Source organism: Morone saxatilis, unplaced genomic scaffold (assembly GCF_004916995.1).
Source record: "Morone saxatilis isolate NCDOM2014 unplaced genomic scaffold, NCSU_SB_2.0 Contig2, whole genome shotgun sequence".
Taxonomy (NCBI): Eukaryota; Metazoa; Chordata; class Actinopteri; family Moronidae; genus Morone; species Morone saxatilis.
The window spans coordinates 5,205,500-5,221,289 of NW_023339762.1; the positions used below are offsets into that span (position 1 = coordinate 5,205,500).

A 15,790-nucleotide genomic window follows, 5' to 3' on the forward strand; every position below is an offset into this window, starting at 1 on the left:
AAAAAACAAAAAACAAAACAAAAACATTTACATGGTTTTGACCACATGCTGATGATATTATGCTTTATAGAAGTGATGTTCATTCAGGCCCAGCATTGCAAATTTTCCATTTTTGCTGCTTTATCTACACCTGATTAGCTGGATCAAGTGTGTTCAGTTGATCATTGAAACTATTCAACTTCAACTTTTACATAATTTCTAAGGAAACTAAAATGACTCATTGACTTGCTGAAGGCTCCTGGTGTGTTTAATTGATGGTTTGGGATCAGTAAGCTTTCAAAACAAGGAAACTTTTTCTTTAGGTGGAGCTTGTGTGAAGAAGTGTTAGAGGGAAAAAGCTGATGAGGTGATGGAGGGACTTACCCATTGTTTGTCAATCTGCAAATCAAACAATGATGTGCAGGACACATGGACATGAGGGACATGGAGGACATGAGACAAGGAAAAGAGGGCAAACATGGTCAACCAATCAAATTTTAAAAACAAATTAGTGCCATTAAAAAATATTTCAATGTATTAAAGGAAGAGAGACCTAAAGAAATACAACTACTTTTCCTAGAAATGATTTGTCCATGAAATATCTTTGATAATCTCTCCACTAATTTAAAGTTGAAGTTCTGTAGTTTATACAACTTTCTTTCCATTTCCATCATAGTTTTGACCTTGAATCAAACATTTAATCTTAAAAGTCATTTTATCTAACACAAGACACATTTTATTGAGACACTGAATAAGAAAGAGTAATTGTCAGAATTTGCAACACTTGGACACACTCTTGGATATAAAACCAAACATTATTGGGTTATTCGGTCTCTGTGAGTCCTGATGTATCTCCGCTTGTTGGCTGAAAAAAATACATGTAAAAACCAGCAGAAAGCGGACAAGTTGTAAAAGCTTTTCTTCTTTTGAAAACCTTTGACTCCTTTTGAGGACAATTTGGACAAAACCCCATCTTCAATTAAACACTATTCACATTTAATCATCAAGGTTATTCAGATAGAGTTTTTGGGCTGAATGAAGTTCCTCCTGACAAGCTGAATGAAACATTTAATGTCATACAATGTCCAACGGAGGTTTGTTGTGTTTGGAAACTCAGAAGGACATTAAATCAGTCAAAACTCACTTATTTATTGACTTGTCAATTCAAGGTGTTAAACCTGTAATTATATCACTAACGGCAATTGGTTCTCTACAGTCAGTTTTAGTTGTTGGGTCATGTAGATATCTGGTCATGTAGATATGTTCTGAAAGTTGTCAGGGGTGATGTCTGACCTCTTGTTGCCATTAGCAAGGGGAAAAGTCATTGGTGTAGATATTGAAGAACAGTAGAATGAGACTGTATCATGTTGGAATATCTCTGCTTGAGAAGTCCTAATGCAATTGACCATTTGCCAAAAAAGCAATGGTCCAATAATAGCTTAGCGAACTTAACTAGGCACAGGAGATCTGTCAAGCATTTTCAATGCTGAGGAACTGTGCATGGGGATGAAGTGCTAGCATAAGTTGCCATCTATATGGTTTAGATTGTCTTTATTCTTTTTAAAACCAAAAACACAAGATAAAAAGGAAGGAATGGATTAAGTAGTGTGTTTATTTGCTCTAAAATTAGCTTTAAATGTTAGCATGCAAGGAAAACTAGCTTACTACCTACAGAAGTAACCCTGTGTTAGTCTCAAGGCCAAGGAGCACATCATCAACTAACATTAGTTTGTGAGGTTACAGTCTAGGTTAAAAGCCCCATTTAAGACTAGCACATCCACTGTGTATCTTCTCACTGTGTAAGATTTGGTCCTAGATGCTAGCAGAGTTTAGGCTAACGTTAGTGCTTCTATGATTTTATTGGATTTGAGGAAGTTTACACTCCAGCCAACGTTACCCCACACTGCAATACAAAAGCAATACTGTTTGCCTGGGACGTGTTATCTTCAGGCATAATGTTTTAACATGATATGATGCATCTTGCAATTAGTAATATCTTAAATATGCACTAAGTCCTCATTTAAAACAAGCTTGAAACATTAAAAACTCAGCCAGGCACCAAATTTTCATTCAACTCATGGAGCCAATGCTATCTTAATTTGGCAACATTTCAGCATTACAAAGAACGTAACAAGGTAATATTTCTAAAAAAGTGGGCAGCACTTTATTGATTATATATAAAATCTGAGCATTAAAGGTAGCCTACCTTTTTTACGGCCTATGCATACGCTGACCTTATTCCCCTCTATTTCCTTTTTGCTCTTTTTTACTCTGTCGTCTCTTTTGTGTGTAAAATTGGGTTACAACTTAAAAATGTTGAATAACATATGTCAACATAACATTAGAATCTGTCTGTATGTTTATATATAAAGCTGGTCTATAGAGTGTCTCTCTGCAGGAAGATATTCAGTGTTTGTCAGTGTGAATAAATGGACAGGCAGTGTTTTCTAGCGGTGGAAGCTGGAAAAGAGAGGAAGCTGAAGGTTAAGAGAACAGTGAGCTTAGCTCTCTGTCAAGACTGCCGGCAGCCAAGGGTTTCGCTCTCAGCGACGCCAAGGCTGCCGCCTCACATAGGCTTCACGGTCATCCATTTAACAGCTCATGTCGAGCATTTGGCCGTTTCAAGTGAACACAAATACACCTGAACTCCCAATCTGCTGGATGTTTCAAGGGAAACAGTCACGTTTTAGAGGCTGATCTGACCTGACCTGTTCAATGTGAGGCTGAAAATAAAAGACGACTCAGGATTTTAGAAGTTCACTACAACAACTCTCTGATGGTGAAATGTGAGCTGCAAACTGGAAAATACTAACATCCATTCATTTTAAGTGATTTAGTCAAGACTCATTAAGAAAATAATTCTGGCAATGTTGAGATGATTTATCTTGTTCCAAGTTCAGTTTCTACTCTTGTTATAAATTATTTCTAGAAATTAGTTATAGTGTTCTGAAACTAGACGGGATACTGCCAGGATCAGGGCCTAGTCACAACAGCAACATTTCAGACCGAAATCTGTTGATTTCAATGGAATTGCTGAAATTAAAAGGGATTTACTCTCAAAAGGTAAAGTAAATCTATTTAACTTTTGGTGAACTTGGACATGAGAATTTGCTCACTTGACTAACTGAACAATCCCTTGCAGCCCCACTTTCCCTCAAAGAAGCAACTGCAGATAAAAATACTCTGCCATCCTCTGTCATCTTTCTGCTCCCATAGTTTCGGGTTGTAAGTGCTTACATATACACTATGCACTTTACAAACTACAAAAATACTTTGAACACATTCAGAAGATGTGTCTGGGGGATATAAAACAGATACACTCAGTATTATGATCATGCGCACAACAATGTTTTTTTATTGCATTCCCAGAACCTAAAACTGTAATTGTAGTGGGAAAATGCACCCTGGGAGAATGTTTGGTGAGCATTAGCAGTTGTCAAGAGTGGATAAAGCTATGTAAAGACCTCCAAACATCCCTACAATCATGAGGGACACTTGTTTATAAGGAACATTAAGAAAACACTTTCAACCAGTATTCACTAACATTCACCATAGATTATACGCTGCAGTGAGTAATAGCTAAGTAGATGTTGCAGTATTGTTGACCAAAAGTTCATGAATAACATATAAGCAACTAAAGTAGGGTAGTACTTAGAACCAGTAGTGAACAATAGCAAACTGTCTTAACAGTGGTGGCCTTTGAGGGAACAGAGAGCTAGAGATTCCAAAATGTAGGAATCTATCCTATTAGCTGTGTGTCACGGGCCAGTTTTGCTAGAATTTAACCTGCTCCACAAAAGAGATGCAGCCTGTAGCAAGCTCTTGCTACGCACATTACCGGTTAGCCTGCCAGCCGCAGTAGCTCGTGAACTAGCCCCTAAAGTTGCAACTACATCGCCAAACCACCAGTACTATCTGTTTCATGAGAATGTGCAGAACAATTCTTCAACTTCTGTCAAACTGGCCATCATTGGGCTGTTTAGACCACTGCTGTCTGTGTTAGTGTGCAAATGGTTGAATGTGAGGTAAACTGTCACTTTGTATGCAAGGTAGGTATTGGGAGATTTCAAAAGTTTCAAAAATTGGTTGTTATTTTGAAGATTTTCTGCGCACACATCAACACAGCAGATCGGACTTCACACATAAACATCTCAGCTGGAGGCTGTCAGGCAGTGTAATCAGTCCATGACTGTTGGCTTACCTCCTCACCGGTGTCCAGCACGCAGAGTTTGGAGCACTGCTTCTTGGCATCCATCAGCACATTAAACATAGTGCAGACTGACAGTGGCACCCGGAAGTCTGTTGACTTACTTGCTTTCTGCATTTTGGCATCAAATGCAGATTTTGTTCTGTGGGAGAAAACACAAAAGGGTTTTATGATTGTTGCCCAAAATGAGTTGAATTTACAGAAACAATTTAGCAAAAAGTTCAAGAACTCATAGACCATCATGCTTCACAAAAGAAGGCTAGATAGTTTGTTGAGCTTCGCGGTCTTCAAGTTAGAAATTAGTTTGCTCATTTGTATTGGTTGAGGTCATAAACCAGCTGCCCGAAAGTCTAACTGAGAAGCTAGCTACTGAAGGTTGGTATCTGTGTATTTATTAGGTTGTATTCTATCTTGATAGCATTCAAAAAAGTGGCTCATGTTGGCAGGTGTGTGGTACAAAAATAAAGACAAAGAGCAAAAAGATCCAGACATATGTGAATCAAGAGGTCCTGATCCAGCTGTGGCGACCTCTCAGTCTGACCTTTTGACACAGGCCTCCATCATGTCACTGGCCATCAGTTTGAGTCTCTGCTCCAGATGTTTGGCGAACTCAGGCTCAGGCCAATGGAGGTCCAGAACGAACATCTGCAGAGCGTCCAGCTTCCAGAACAAATCCTCCGAGGTGGCTGAGCCATTACTGCGGGGAGGATGGAGAGGGTTATTAACTGAACAGCACTAACTTTGACATGGACTCGTTGAGTCAACATGGCTGAAGGATCCTCTATGATGCTATGATGGTTATTACTCTACTCTGCTGAAGAGGGCATTTTTAATTACTGCATTTTTTTAAAACTACTTACTTTCCCAAAGCGTTTCACTCAAGTAAATGTGGTATATTTTCAAAAAGAATTCAGAAAGCACTTCAGTAGTTTAGTTGCACGTCTGCTAACTCAAGTTAATTTTAAACAACTTTTATGTGAACATATTTGCTTGTTTTTATGTTTTGGACTTACATATTTTTGGAATGTCGTGTACATTATGCTCTTTTCTGAAGGGAGAGACCCTGTTGATGATTTGTTTCTCTAAGAGTGCAGTTGCAAATGATTTTGGCTTGCAGAGAAGGAGTGGTCCTGGTTGAGCTGTTATGCAGGCAGCCATTGTTTTCAGTTAATTTCGACGAAAATCAACTTGCAGAGCCTTAAAAAGTGTGGCAGAGAAATGAATCCATCACAGATGAATGTTTTGATGTCTAAATAATGTGATCTTTGGATGGGGATACAGCTGTGAGCACAGGCCATTTCAGATAACTCTTTGTGTTGATGCGTTCATGAGCACTCCAACACCTGAGGCTGCAAAGTTAGCTATTTAAAAGAAACATTTGGACATGCTTTGTTTTTATATAAGTCTGTCATTTCTAAACTAAACTAATTTGGTAGAGCTAAGTATACCATTATCAGTAAAATGCTGACCCATATATTTAAGTCTAACAACTTCAGGGTAAGAACAACCAAATTCACTTCATAATTTTAATTTCAAGGGCTGATTTTCTGATAATCTTTAGGCGAATATCAAACCCAGGATATCAAACTGTCATGTAACGCACAAATCACGACAGTGATGGATTATTATTCTGCTGTGAATTGATTTCCAAAGAAGAAAGGAAGAAAATAAATCAAAGAGCTAAAGGGTGATTTAAAAACTGACCAGAAAAAAGGCAGAATATTCTTGATTTATCTTTAATGTGCACAAACGTGCTGATTCACTAATGTGATCTTCTCTTTGCTGCTATTTGATACAACCAGTGGCGAAAGAAACTATTAACAGAAGATAAGTCTATTCAGGTTCTAGTGAGCTTCTTCAACAGGTCTTGGTAGCTTTGGTGCAGAGCTGTGTGGTTTCACTCAGTAAACACAGCACCAGGCGGAAACAGAGACAGATGGACGTCTCCCCGCCTTCTCCCCTGCGCACAGGTTACACAGCAACACATGGCAACGCTTGCCGCCACCGACATCCAAGTGTACAGCGCCCGGCTAGAATGATAGCCACAGGAGGATGGAGGAGGGGGTAGGAGGGTGATTGGGGGGGGGGTTAAAACAAGCGCCACTCACTCCCTCACTTTTCTCACTTCGCCTTTAAAAGACTGTTACCTTAACAAGTGGCGCAAAGGAATAAATGCTTTGGGCTGAGTCCGTGGTGCAATTAAACGCTCGGTGGCTATCCCCCTCATGTCTAATTAGCGGTGCTCTTCTCTGAGCACGCTCCGCCCCGCTCCCCGGGGAACGGGACGATCCCACTCGCCCGTCTGTGCTCGCTAATGAAGTGCCAGCTTTTTTTCTCTCTTTTTTCATTGGATCGAGAAGGGCCAAGTGAAGTGAGGTAGAGGAACAGTGTGGTCTGTGTTGTGGGAAAGGCTGGGGGAGTCAGAATGAGGAGCCTTTTTAAGAAACACAGCCTCAATCAGCCTCCTGGTCGAGCGTTGCCAGTTCTGCTGCAGACTCACTTGCTCTAAAACAGACATGAAAACATAGACATTTTTCTAAAACCAGACTGAGCAGGTGAATACAGATCATACCTTTGGTTGCCCACTGATCACACAGCTGAATATACGTAGCAAATAACATATCGATTCATGCTCAGCCACGAAATTATTTTCAGAGGAATCACTACTGAAAAGAATTGGGTGTTTTCCCCTGAAATACTCCTAGATAACATCAGCCACTTAACTCAGATGAAGCTATTTTAAAACATTGCTTGTAAACGTTTAATAATGTATTATTAACAATCATTAACAAGTTTATATTACATGTTTATACTGTACTATCTTACGCATAGACTACACTGTAACTTCTCATAGACCGGCGCCTACCAAACTCTAATTAGTCAGTACAGTAATCACAACTCATTTGCTTGTGGCCATTGCATAATGTGCACACCGCTCAGCTTAGCTTAGCGTGAATAGACAGATGTGACATCTCCATTGTTTATGTTTCTCAGATTAAGCTATTCTGTCCCTACAGAAACCACATACTTGTAGAGCTCCCATCAGCTTATGGAAGTCGTGACAACTCTTTCTTTTTCTCCAGCCATGGCCACAACAGCCGATGTTTTCTGGGAAAGTGCAATGATGCTTGTGAGAACGTTTGGCTTCCCAAATGCTATGCTATGCAATGTTGAGGCAGTTTAGGTAACTACGTGACGTTCCCTCATCAGTCATAACTTCTCTTGGGACCTCTACTTGGACAGTATCTCTACCGTTGTCCCATTCTGAGCTCATGTCGTCTGAGCTAGCCTTAGCATTCTCATGCTCCAGTTCTGCCTTTAGAAGAAACAGGTTTTTCTTGTGCTACTTTCTGGTATGAAGAGGCCTGCACCATCTTATGTTCAGCTGCTTCATGTAGCACTTGCTTCTTTCTGATTTACATTTTGTCTGCATATTCATATTTTAATGCATTCGGCCTATCCCTTAAACAGATATCAGAATGGTTGTTCATTTTCGGCTGATTGACTAAATGGCTAATTGTTTTAAAATAAACAAACCGTCATTACCTCCAGTTTTTAGCTTTATTAGTTGGATTTAAAACAGTTTCCTCATCACCTTTAAGTCCCACCATAGCTTTTTGAATTGCTGAGCTTGACCCAGCTTGAGGTTCTCGCATCTCTGCTATCAGGACTCTGAGGCCCAAGATAAAAGGAAGCACATATTGTGCCTAAAAATCATTTTTACATATGTTAAATGGCATACTATCAGATCTTTTTCTTGTTTGGTGCTGGAGTCCTGGGATGTGTGATACATGAGAAGCTAGATGGTTCTTGTTTGTTGTTCGTGAGCCACTGTTTACAACAATGAAGATCCTTCAAAGTTAATTTTTAAGTGCATTATGTTTTTTTCTACACCTCAATCAATAATACGTTAAAACCTGGTAGAGTCAAGGAGTACAAAATGTTGTAAAACAGTGATAACCAAAAATAATGATAACTGATTTTCTTTTTTTTGTTTTGTATATTTTGTCATGTGGACATTTCGGAGGCAAAAAAATTGCTCAACTTACAAGATGTCAGGTAGATTTATTCCTTGCAAGCTGCAATAGAAAATTGAGGTGTTGTGTTATTACACTGATATTCTTCATATTGCAACATGCACACTGCACAGCACAAGGATTCGTGACACACGGCACATCACAAAATCTTCACCAACGAGTCTCTGAGGAACGAGCGCATGCAGGCGGCGCCCCGCTGACAAAAGAGCCACAGTGTCACTGAAACAATTTGAAACCACAAAGCTCCCTCTCATGCCGAGTCTGGCTCATTCAGGCGAGAATAATGCTACATGCTCTTCAGTTTACTCCCAGAGACCAGGACTCAACTAAAGTTTTTGTCGATTTCAGTAAGTAAAGTACTTTTACAATAGAACATTAAAACTTGAGCGGGGCTTCATGCGGGGGAGTACAAAAACCAAGAGGCATCAGTGGAGTTCTGACTTGAGAAGTTTCTTGATATAATAATTCATTTAACTGACAGACTTTCTGAATAACAAGCAGACTGACCGCGGAGCATTCAGTGCAGACAGAAGCCAGTCCTGGCTAGAAGTCTTTACCCATACCTAACCCATGAAAACCAAAGGCCAGACCTGAACTGTTCCTGGTCTCCCATGCACACCGTTTTGTACACCACGATTAGGGTCTGACTACAACTCTTTGGTCTTTTTAAAAACTTAACTTGAATATGTGTGTCTGAGTAGGCCAGCTCTACTTTAGTTCACTATTTTTATTTTTATCCATGCTAGCTCTGGGAATGGCGATGCTGTCAGCCCGTTGTTTCAACATTTTCAACTATTGGATGCATTTCCATGAGATCTATGGTCCCAAATTGAGTTGGTGATCCCTTAAGTCTTTCACCAGAACCATAGATTACCTCTAAAACAAATGACTTAATTCCTATGAGCATCCTGTAAACATTAGCAACAGACCTGTTTCACAGCAGCCGTTTTGACGTGAAGTAGTAGGGTAATCACAGGTGTTACCAATGATGCTATTTAATATCAAAATCGCTGCTATGGAAAAGGTCTACTGCATGTTTAGCTTCAGCATGAAGCTAATGCGTATATTAGCAACTGTATGCATGTTACTACCACTACTACTGTAGTTGTTAATGTTAGCATTATGAATTAGCTTTAGACAAAATAGTATGCTAATAAAAAGATGGATGAAAAAGCATGTTACTAGCATGTTGTTAGCATTTTAACACAAAACCCGTAAGCATGTCAAAATGCTATCTTGGCCTTCAGCTTATAGTACATCTGAATCTGATTAAAGCTGGGCTGGGCCAGACAGTGTAGAGCAGAACCTGGATAAACCCATTACCACTCACTAGTGGCAAGGATCCAACAATAGAAAGACTTTTTGCCAGTTTAGTTGTTCCGTTTCTTTTTTTCTAGCGTGTAATAAACCTAACAGTGTTGCTGGCATGACTAGTCTTTTTGTACTTAGCCCACTGTATTTTGCCCTTCGTATGAAAAACAATCACTGTCACTGCTCACATAGAAACATGTTGTAAACTAGAACAGACCAGGTGGCTTTTTATGGTTTTCCCAGCTGGTTCAGAGCTGGAGAAGGTAACGAACCAAGCGCTTTACTCTGGCTTCAAACTAACTGGAGGCAGAACATCAGTAATGTCCTATTGTCTTTGGGTCTGTTTGGGTGAGGGTCTGGGTATTTTTTACAGATGGATATCCTCTTGGATACTAGTGAGATGCCTCTTAGTTAGAAATTCTAAGACTGTGTGATGACTTTTAGTCTAGTCTACCCCCCATTATACATACGTGTTCTCACACAGAGGTCCCATCCAGGCGGGCGTGGAGAAGCTGGGCATCTGTGGCAGCGTGAGAGGGAGGCTGGGTACTTTGGGAAGAGGAACGCTCGCTAGATTGTTAGTTAACGACCTGCCGGTCAGAGTCAGTGGTGAGGTTGATCGATGGCGGAAAATAAAAATATTAAAAGAATAAAAGAGAGAGAGGTAATTTTGACAGTAACAATGGCCATTAGTAATTGTAACATATAATAGGAGCCACTTGTTCTACCTGTAGTAGCCTAATAGAGCAATAGGAAATCAATAAAACTGAAAAGTGTCTTCTATTCATTCTATTTTCTTTCAGTTCAGGGGCTTTTTGTTAAAGAATACAGCTCTGTGAGATCAGTATCATATCATATTCTGAAACTGAAATAAAAAGCTTTGACAATATTGAAACTAAGTGTTAAAGCTTGCTAGTAATGCATTTTCCTTATTCACAACTGCAGCACTTAAAGGCCCAGTGTGTAAGATTCAGTGGCATCTAGCGGTGAAGTTGCAGATTGCAAACAACTGAATACAGCTCAGCCTTCCAAGTGTAAGCAAAACTAGCAAACACATGTGAAAGACCCTGTCTACAGCCAGTGTTTGGCTTGTCTGTTCTGGGTTACTGTAGAAACATGGCGGTGCAACATGGTGTACTCCGTAGAGAGGAACCGCTCACTCTGTAGATAAATACGGCTCATTCTAAGGTAACATTTTTCTTTCTTTTTTATTTTCAGACAATGCACTAATGAAAACTGAACATATGAATATGATATGCCATTTCTACAGTAGATACTCCTAAATTTTACACACTGGACACACACACACACACTGGATCTTTAACTCTTCTGCCCTTATATGGATTTATTGAGGCGTTTCCATATGCATATCCAATTTAAAATCAAACGCATCATTTAAAGGTGGGTAAGAACAGACTTGGCTGTCAGGATTTTCTTATTTTCCTCTTATTGCTTCGTGCAAGAACAAATAGAGAAAAATAAGAAAACATTCATACATGAGTCCCATTGTTCCTGACTGCAGTGTGTCCTTGCTGTATGTTGTACATTCAGCTGTGCCTCCTTTTGTTTCTCTGCTGTCATGTGCCATGTTTGGTTTGTTCAGTTCCCCTGTCTTTTTTTGTTTCTGTTACATTCATGCAGCTGCCAGTATCACACATCAACAAATCATCACCGCTGATAGTAAACAGAAGGTAAAAAAACAATGAGGTACGACTGAAAATGGCCGAGTTCATGTACATGGCAAGAGGATGATTATATCAGATAAAGACTTTTTGGCGTTATCTTTGCACACACGGATACTTATTAACAAAAGCAATTGACTATTTCAAGACGAATCGTAGCTCAAATGCACATAAAGATAGAATCTGAGTTGTACCAACACTACGCAGCATATACTGCATATGGAAGTAATACATCACACACATTGTGTGTCATTAATGTGATCAAAATAATCTGGTAATGTGTCTTAAAAATGGATGGAGGTGCCACACACTATTTTAAATCTCTCTCTAAATCCTACTTATGTCTCTTTATATTTCTGTCTCTTTATATCCTGCGTGTCTTTTATATCTTGTTGTACCTTTTATGCTTTATGTAAAGCACTTTGCAATGCCTTGATGTGCTATATACATTAACTTGCTGACTTTGTAAAGAAAAATTGGATGTCTGCATTTTTTCATACACATTATAGTTAAAATAATTACAAACCGGGTCTAAATGATTTCTTAGATTCATTCCCCCACTGTTCAGTCTGAAGCGACCACTTAAACTGCATGTAAACACAACACATTTAGAAAGCGCAAAATTGTCGGACATATTAAAATGATTCCAATAAACTTAAAAGTGCAAAAGCGCTCTTTAATAGTTTTTACGTCTATAATGTTATGTGATGTGATCTTCTGAATGGCAGGGTTAGAAACTACTGGATGTCATATGAATAAAGAGAGACAAATATTAATAGTCTGTATGGTACAGTGCAATCATTGCTGTGTGGGGGGTTATTCAATTCTTCACTTGATCCAGCTGCTGAAAAGCATCCTGCAGTACACGGGGAACCTAAATCTAACGCTAATCACTCATGATGGCGTGGAACAGGTTGGCGGACTCTTACTTGACGGACTGCCAGGTTTCCTGCTCGAAGCCACGGTGGATGGACTGGGCGATGGACGACTCCATCAGGTCGATGTAGCGCACCACCAGGGGGACAAACAGTTCCTGCAGGTGCTTGTGGAACGTCCCATTGCACAGGTGAGCTGTGGGGGGCGGGGACAAGAGAAGACCAGGTGAGCAAATATTATAGCTTTTCAGACCATTTCCATGAAAACTAAAACAGAAAAAGAAGACTACATTACACAGCCTTGTACCCAACTGACATTTAGATTGTACTAATCTGCAACAGCAAATATGTACTGAAAGCAGTATATATCAACAGTGGTCAACAGATTCTGCTCACAACTACTTTTGAGGAGTGCAATTTTTGTACGGATTAAACAAACAACATGCAACATGTTAATTAATGGGTTTAGAGGTATCATTAGGCAGATTTTGTAACATTTAAACAGAGCCCGGTTAGCTGTTTCCCCCTGTTCTCTTTGTGCTAAGCTAAATATTTACTCACTATAACTAGCTAACTATAGTTGCCATACAGACACGAGAGTGGTATCAATCTTCTCATGTTACTCTTTGCAGAAATTGAATAAAGGTGCTTCTCAAAATGTTGAACTATGCTACAGCATTTAGACAATAATGTGCTTCCCTTAAGTGTCAACGGTGTTCAAAGGGTAGAATTTGTATTGTAGAAGGGCTGTTCCTCTAGGAATAAATGTGATTGCACAGGTTTTCGGGATATTGTGATACCCGCCCAACCCAACCCATCCTTGTAGGTTTGAGAAAGACTGTAAAACAGACAGATAAATCCTTAAGGACTGTAACAGTCCACAGGAGGAGAGACAAAGACAGAGAGTGCTGGGTGAGAAGCGAGCAGGCTGGTCTCTCAGGACTTCATTAGTTTTAATTCCTCTCGCTCTGCGCCGTCATGATTAACACTAGCCTTTTTGCCCTCCAGAGAGTAAAACCAGCCTCCCTCGCAACTGCTCGCCTTCGCATGCTGACAATCAAGTGAGCATTTAAATAATCTACAGAACAAGTGAAAGATAATACACTTGTTGAAGATGATACACAAAGAGCTGATGAGATATCCAATCATGTCACCTGAGATCAGCCGATCATCGGTCACTGTGGAGGTTTTGTTGATTTTCTGAACGTTTTAAATATTTAAAAAATGCTGTGAACAATCAGAAAAGTCAAGGATTGTTCAGATTTTATCCCTATGAGGTCAATGTGAGAAGGCAAATTGTAATAAACTTCATTATCCTCCAAACATTTTTTACTTTAACCTGTCACCCCAGTGTCTGATCGGGACTGAACTCAAACAGATCTCTTTCTTCTCACTTTAGACATAATTATGAAAAAGGGAAAGCCTCATTTGTGTGAACAGTCAAAACTATGATTTCGCTCGTTCTGTTTATCGGCTCTGTCTATTGCCTCATTATGCTCCAATTTAAGTTGACTAATGTTGTGACACTTGGAATAATTACGGCATTAACAGAGAATGGTAATTAGAAAAAATATAAAAGATATGAGCCACAAAAAAGGAGATTTGTGGGTTCTTCACATAATGAAACGCTGAGTTTTTTGTTCCCAACAGTGCCCTTGGGCTGTCTGTCTATCTGCCTGCCTGTTACTGTATTCGAGGTACTTTGGCATCAGCCATGTTAAATAACGCCTCACATCTCGCCAAATCTCTGCTGGCTCTGAGACAAAGCCGAAAGAGCTGAAGGAAGGCTTGGATAGAGGAAACAATGAGCTGAGATTTTTCTCTAGCAGATAAATTAAATCTTAACAGTAAGATGCAGTTTATCAGGGAAGAAAATACTACAACAATCTGAAATGCAGCAGTGCAATCTTGATGTTTGTCATACTTTAATGTTTCCACCATAATAGTTTTTGTTCTTTTCTTTGGGACCTTGAGACATAGAAAAGCACATTACAAAAATAATTGGGTGTACAAAAAATGTTTCCTTATTCCTTAACTCATGTTTGTTGCTGTGTGGATGTCTTCCAGAAAATGGTTTACTATTCATAAATTCACAAAATAGGTGGAAAATGATGAATGTGAGCAATAAAATCTCATCTGCTGCTTTGATTTTTTTCAGCTTCCATCTTTTCTCAATACACAAGTGTCAGTGTAGATTGACAGACTGATTTGAATTTGTTTTTTATTCTTATTTTTCCTTGACCTCATCTTTCTTTAGTTATATTTCTTTTTACACTGTAAAGCACATGCTACATAAATAAAGATTAGTTGATGGATTTAGGTGCCTTTCGTCAAAAGACTTATATGTATATAAATACATATACACATATATAATTTTTTCTTTCTTTTCCTGTGACCTTGTGTCCTTATTTTAACAGTAAAAAAAGCACCATCGATATAAATCATATAGAAATTAGCCCATGAGTGGAAAAAAAGAAACAACCCCTGAAGAGTTTAGTTTCCTGTTCACTAACCAGCCAGGAGCCTGACGTTGTGCTAACATCCTCTGCAGCTACCAGCTGACAGGTAGACAGGTCAGCTGACGTCAAGTTGAAGATAAGATAAGATGTCCCTTGTCCAGCCTCGACAGTTTTCTCCTCTGCTTGTGTTAATTAACTCTCTGTCGGAGTGTGCGAGTTACTGTTAACCTTGTTTCTTAGCAAGCCTTGTTAGCGTCATCGGTGTTAATTAGCATTCTTAGCGGCAAGACCATGTGTTGTATGGCGTTTTCCTCCCTAAAAGCTGCAGTTTTAGAGCCACGAAAATGAAGGTCAGACTGTAAGTATGAAAAGAAATGATAAGGTATCAGTGAGGAGCCATGGCTAAACCGCTGATTTATTGTATTAAGTGAATCCAATTTCTCTTATTTTAAAACTGCAGTTACAAAATGCTTCCTGTAAAATGTATACATTTGAAAGACTTCATTACCCAGGAACACTATGGGGTGCATAGACTAAATGTCCTTTTCTCAGTGAGAGTGTGCGTGTGTGGGGGGAGAAGGGTGAAGGTAATAGAGGTGGTGAGAGCAGTGTGACACTAGAAAGAGATTTTTGGATTCCAGCTTGGATCTTTCCCTCCCCGTGTGGAGCAGATTTCCCACCAGAGAGAAAATTGACAATTTAATTTGGAGAAAGTCTGAAGCAGCTCGGTGTGTGTTAGTGGAGGACGATGATATGACTGCTGCACACACTTGTTGGTTCAGAGCCCACAGAAACTGGCAGAGTAAAGCTGTGATTACAGACAGCAGGAAATTATACACTGAACTCTGTTTGACACACAGTTTGTCAATGGCTGAAATCACGGTAAACCGTTTATGCTGAATTTCCACCCAGTAAATGAAACAAGCAGGAGTTAATGAGATGTTTGCATGTACGATTGTATCAAGACATGTCATCAGAGTAAAAAAAAAAAAGGTTATATGTGCAGTATAAAAACATATTGATGAAAGCGTATGCAGTGATTCTGAGGATCACAATCTGCTCTCATCATTAAATGTCACACTGAGCGAACAGGTTTTGAGCTGGAGAGTTGATCCACAACTTTAACAATAGGTGGTTTACCTACATTATTAATCAGTTTTGAGTGGCTTTTTGTACTCGTACTTTACTTTACTCTGAACCATTGTAGAAGACCTCTGGATTCAAACTAATGTAACAAGGC

General features: G+C 39.4%; 1 protein-coding gene across 1 annotated transcript in view; it reads right to left on the minus strand.

Annotated features, from left to right (window-relative positions):
- The window catches only part of cadps2 (Ca++-dependent secretion activator 2), a gene marked incomplete in the record, with an annotated part of 177,905 nt that overhangs the window by 27,399 nt on the left and 134,716 nt on the right, over positions 1 to 15,790 (minus strand). Inside the window, 6 exon segments of the mRNA XM_035665307.1 lie at positions 364 to 378; positions 4,181 to 4,328; positions 4,728 to 4,883; positions 8,236 to 8,265; positions 10,005 to 10,124; positions 12,146 to 12,287. Of these exon segments, the coding sequence (XP_035521200.1) occupies positions 364 to 378; positions 4,181 to 4,328; positions 4,728 to 4,883; positions 8,236 to 8,265; positions 10,005 to 10,124; positions 12,146 to 12,287 (611 nt within the window).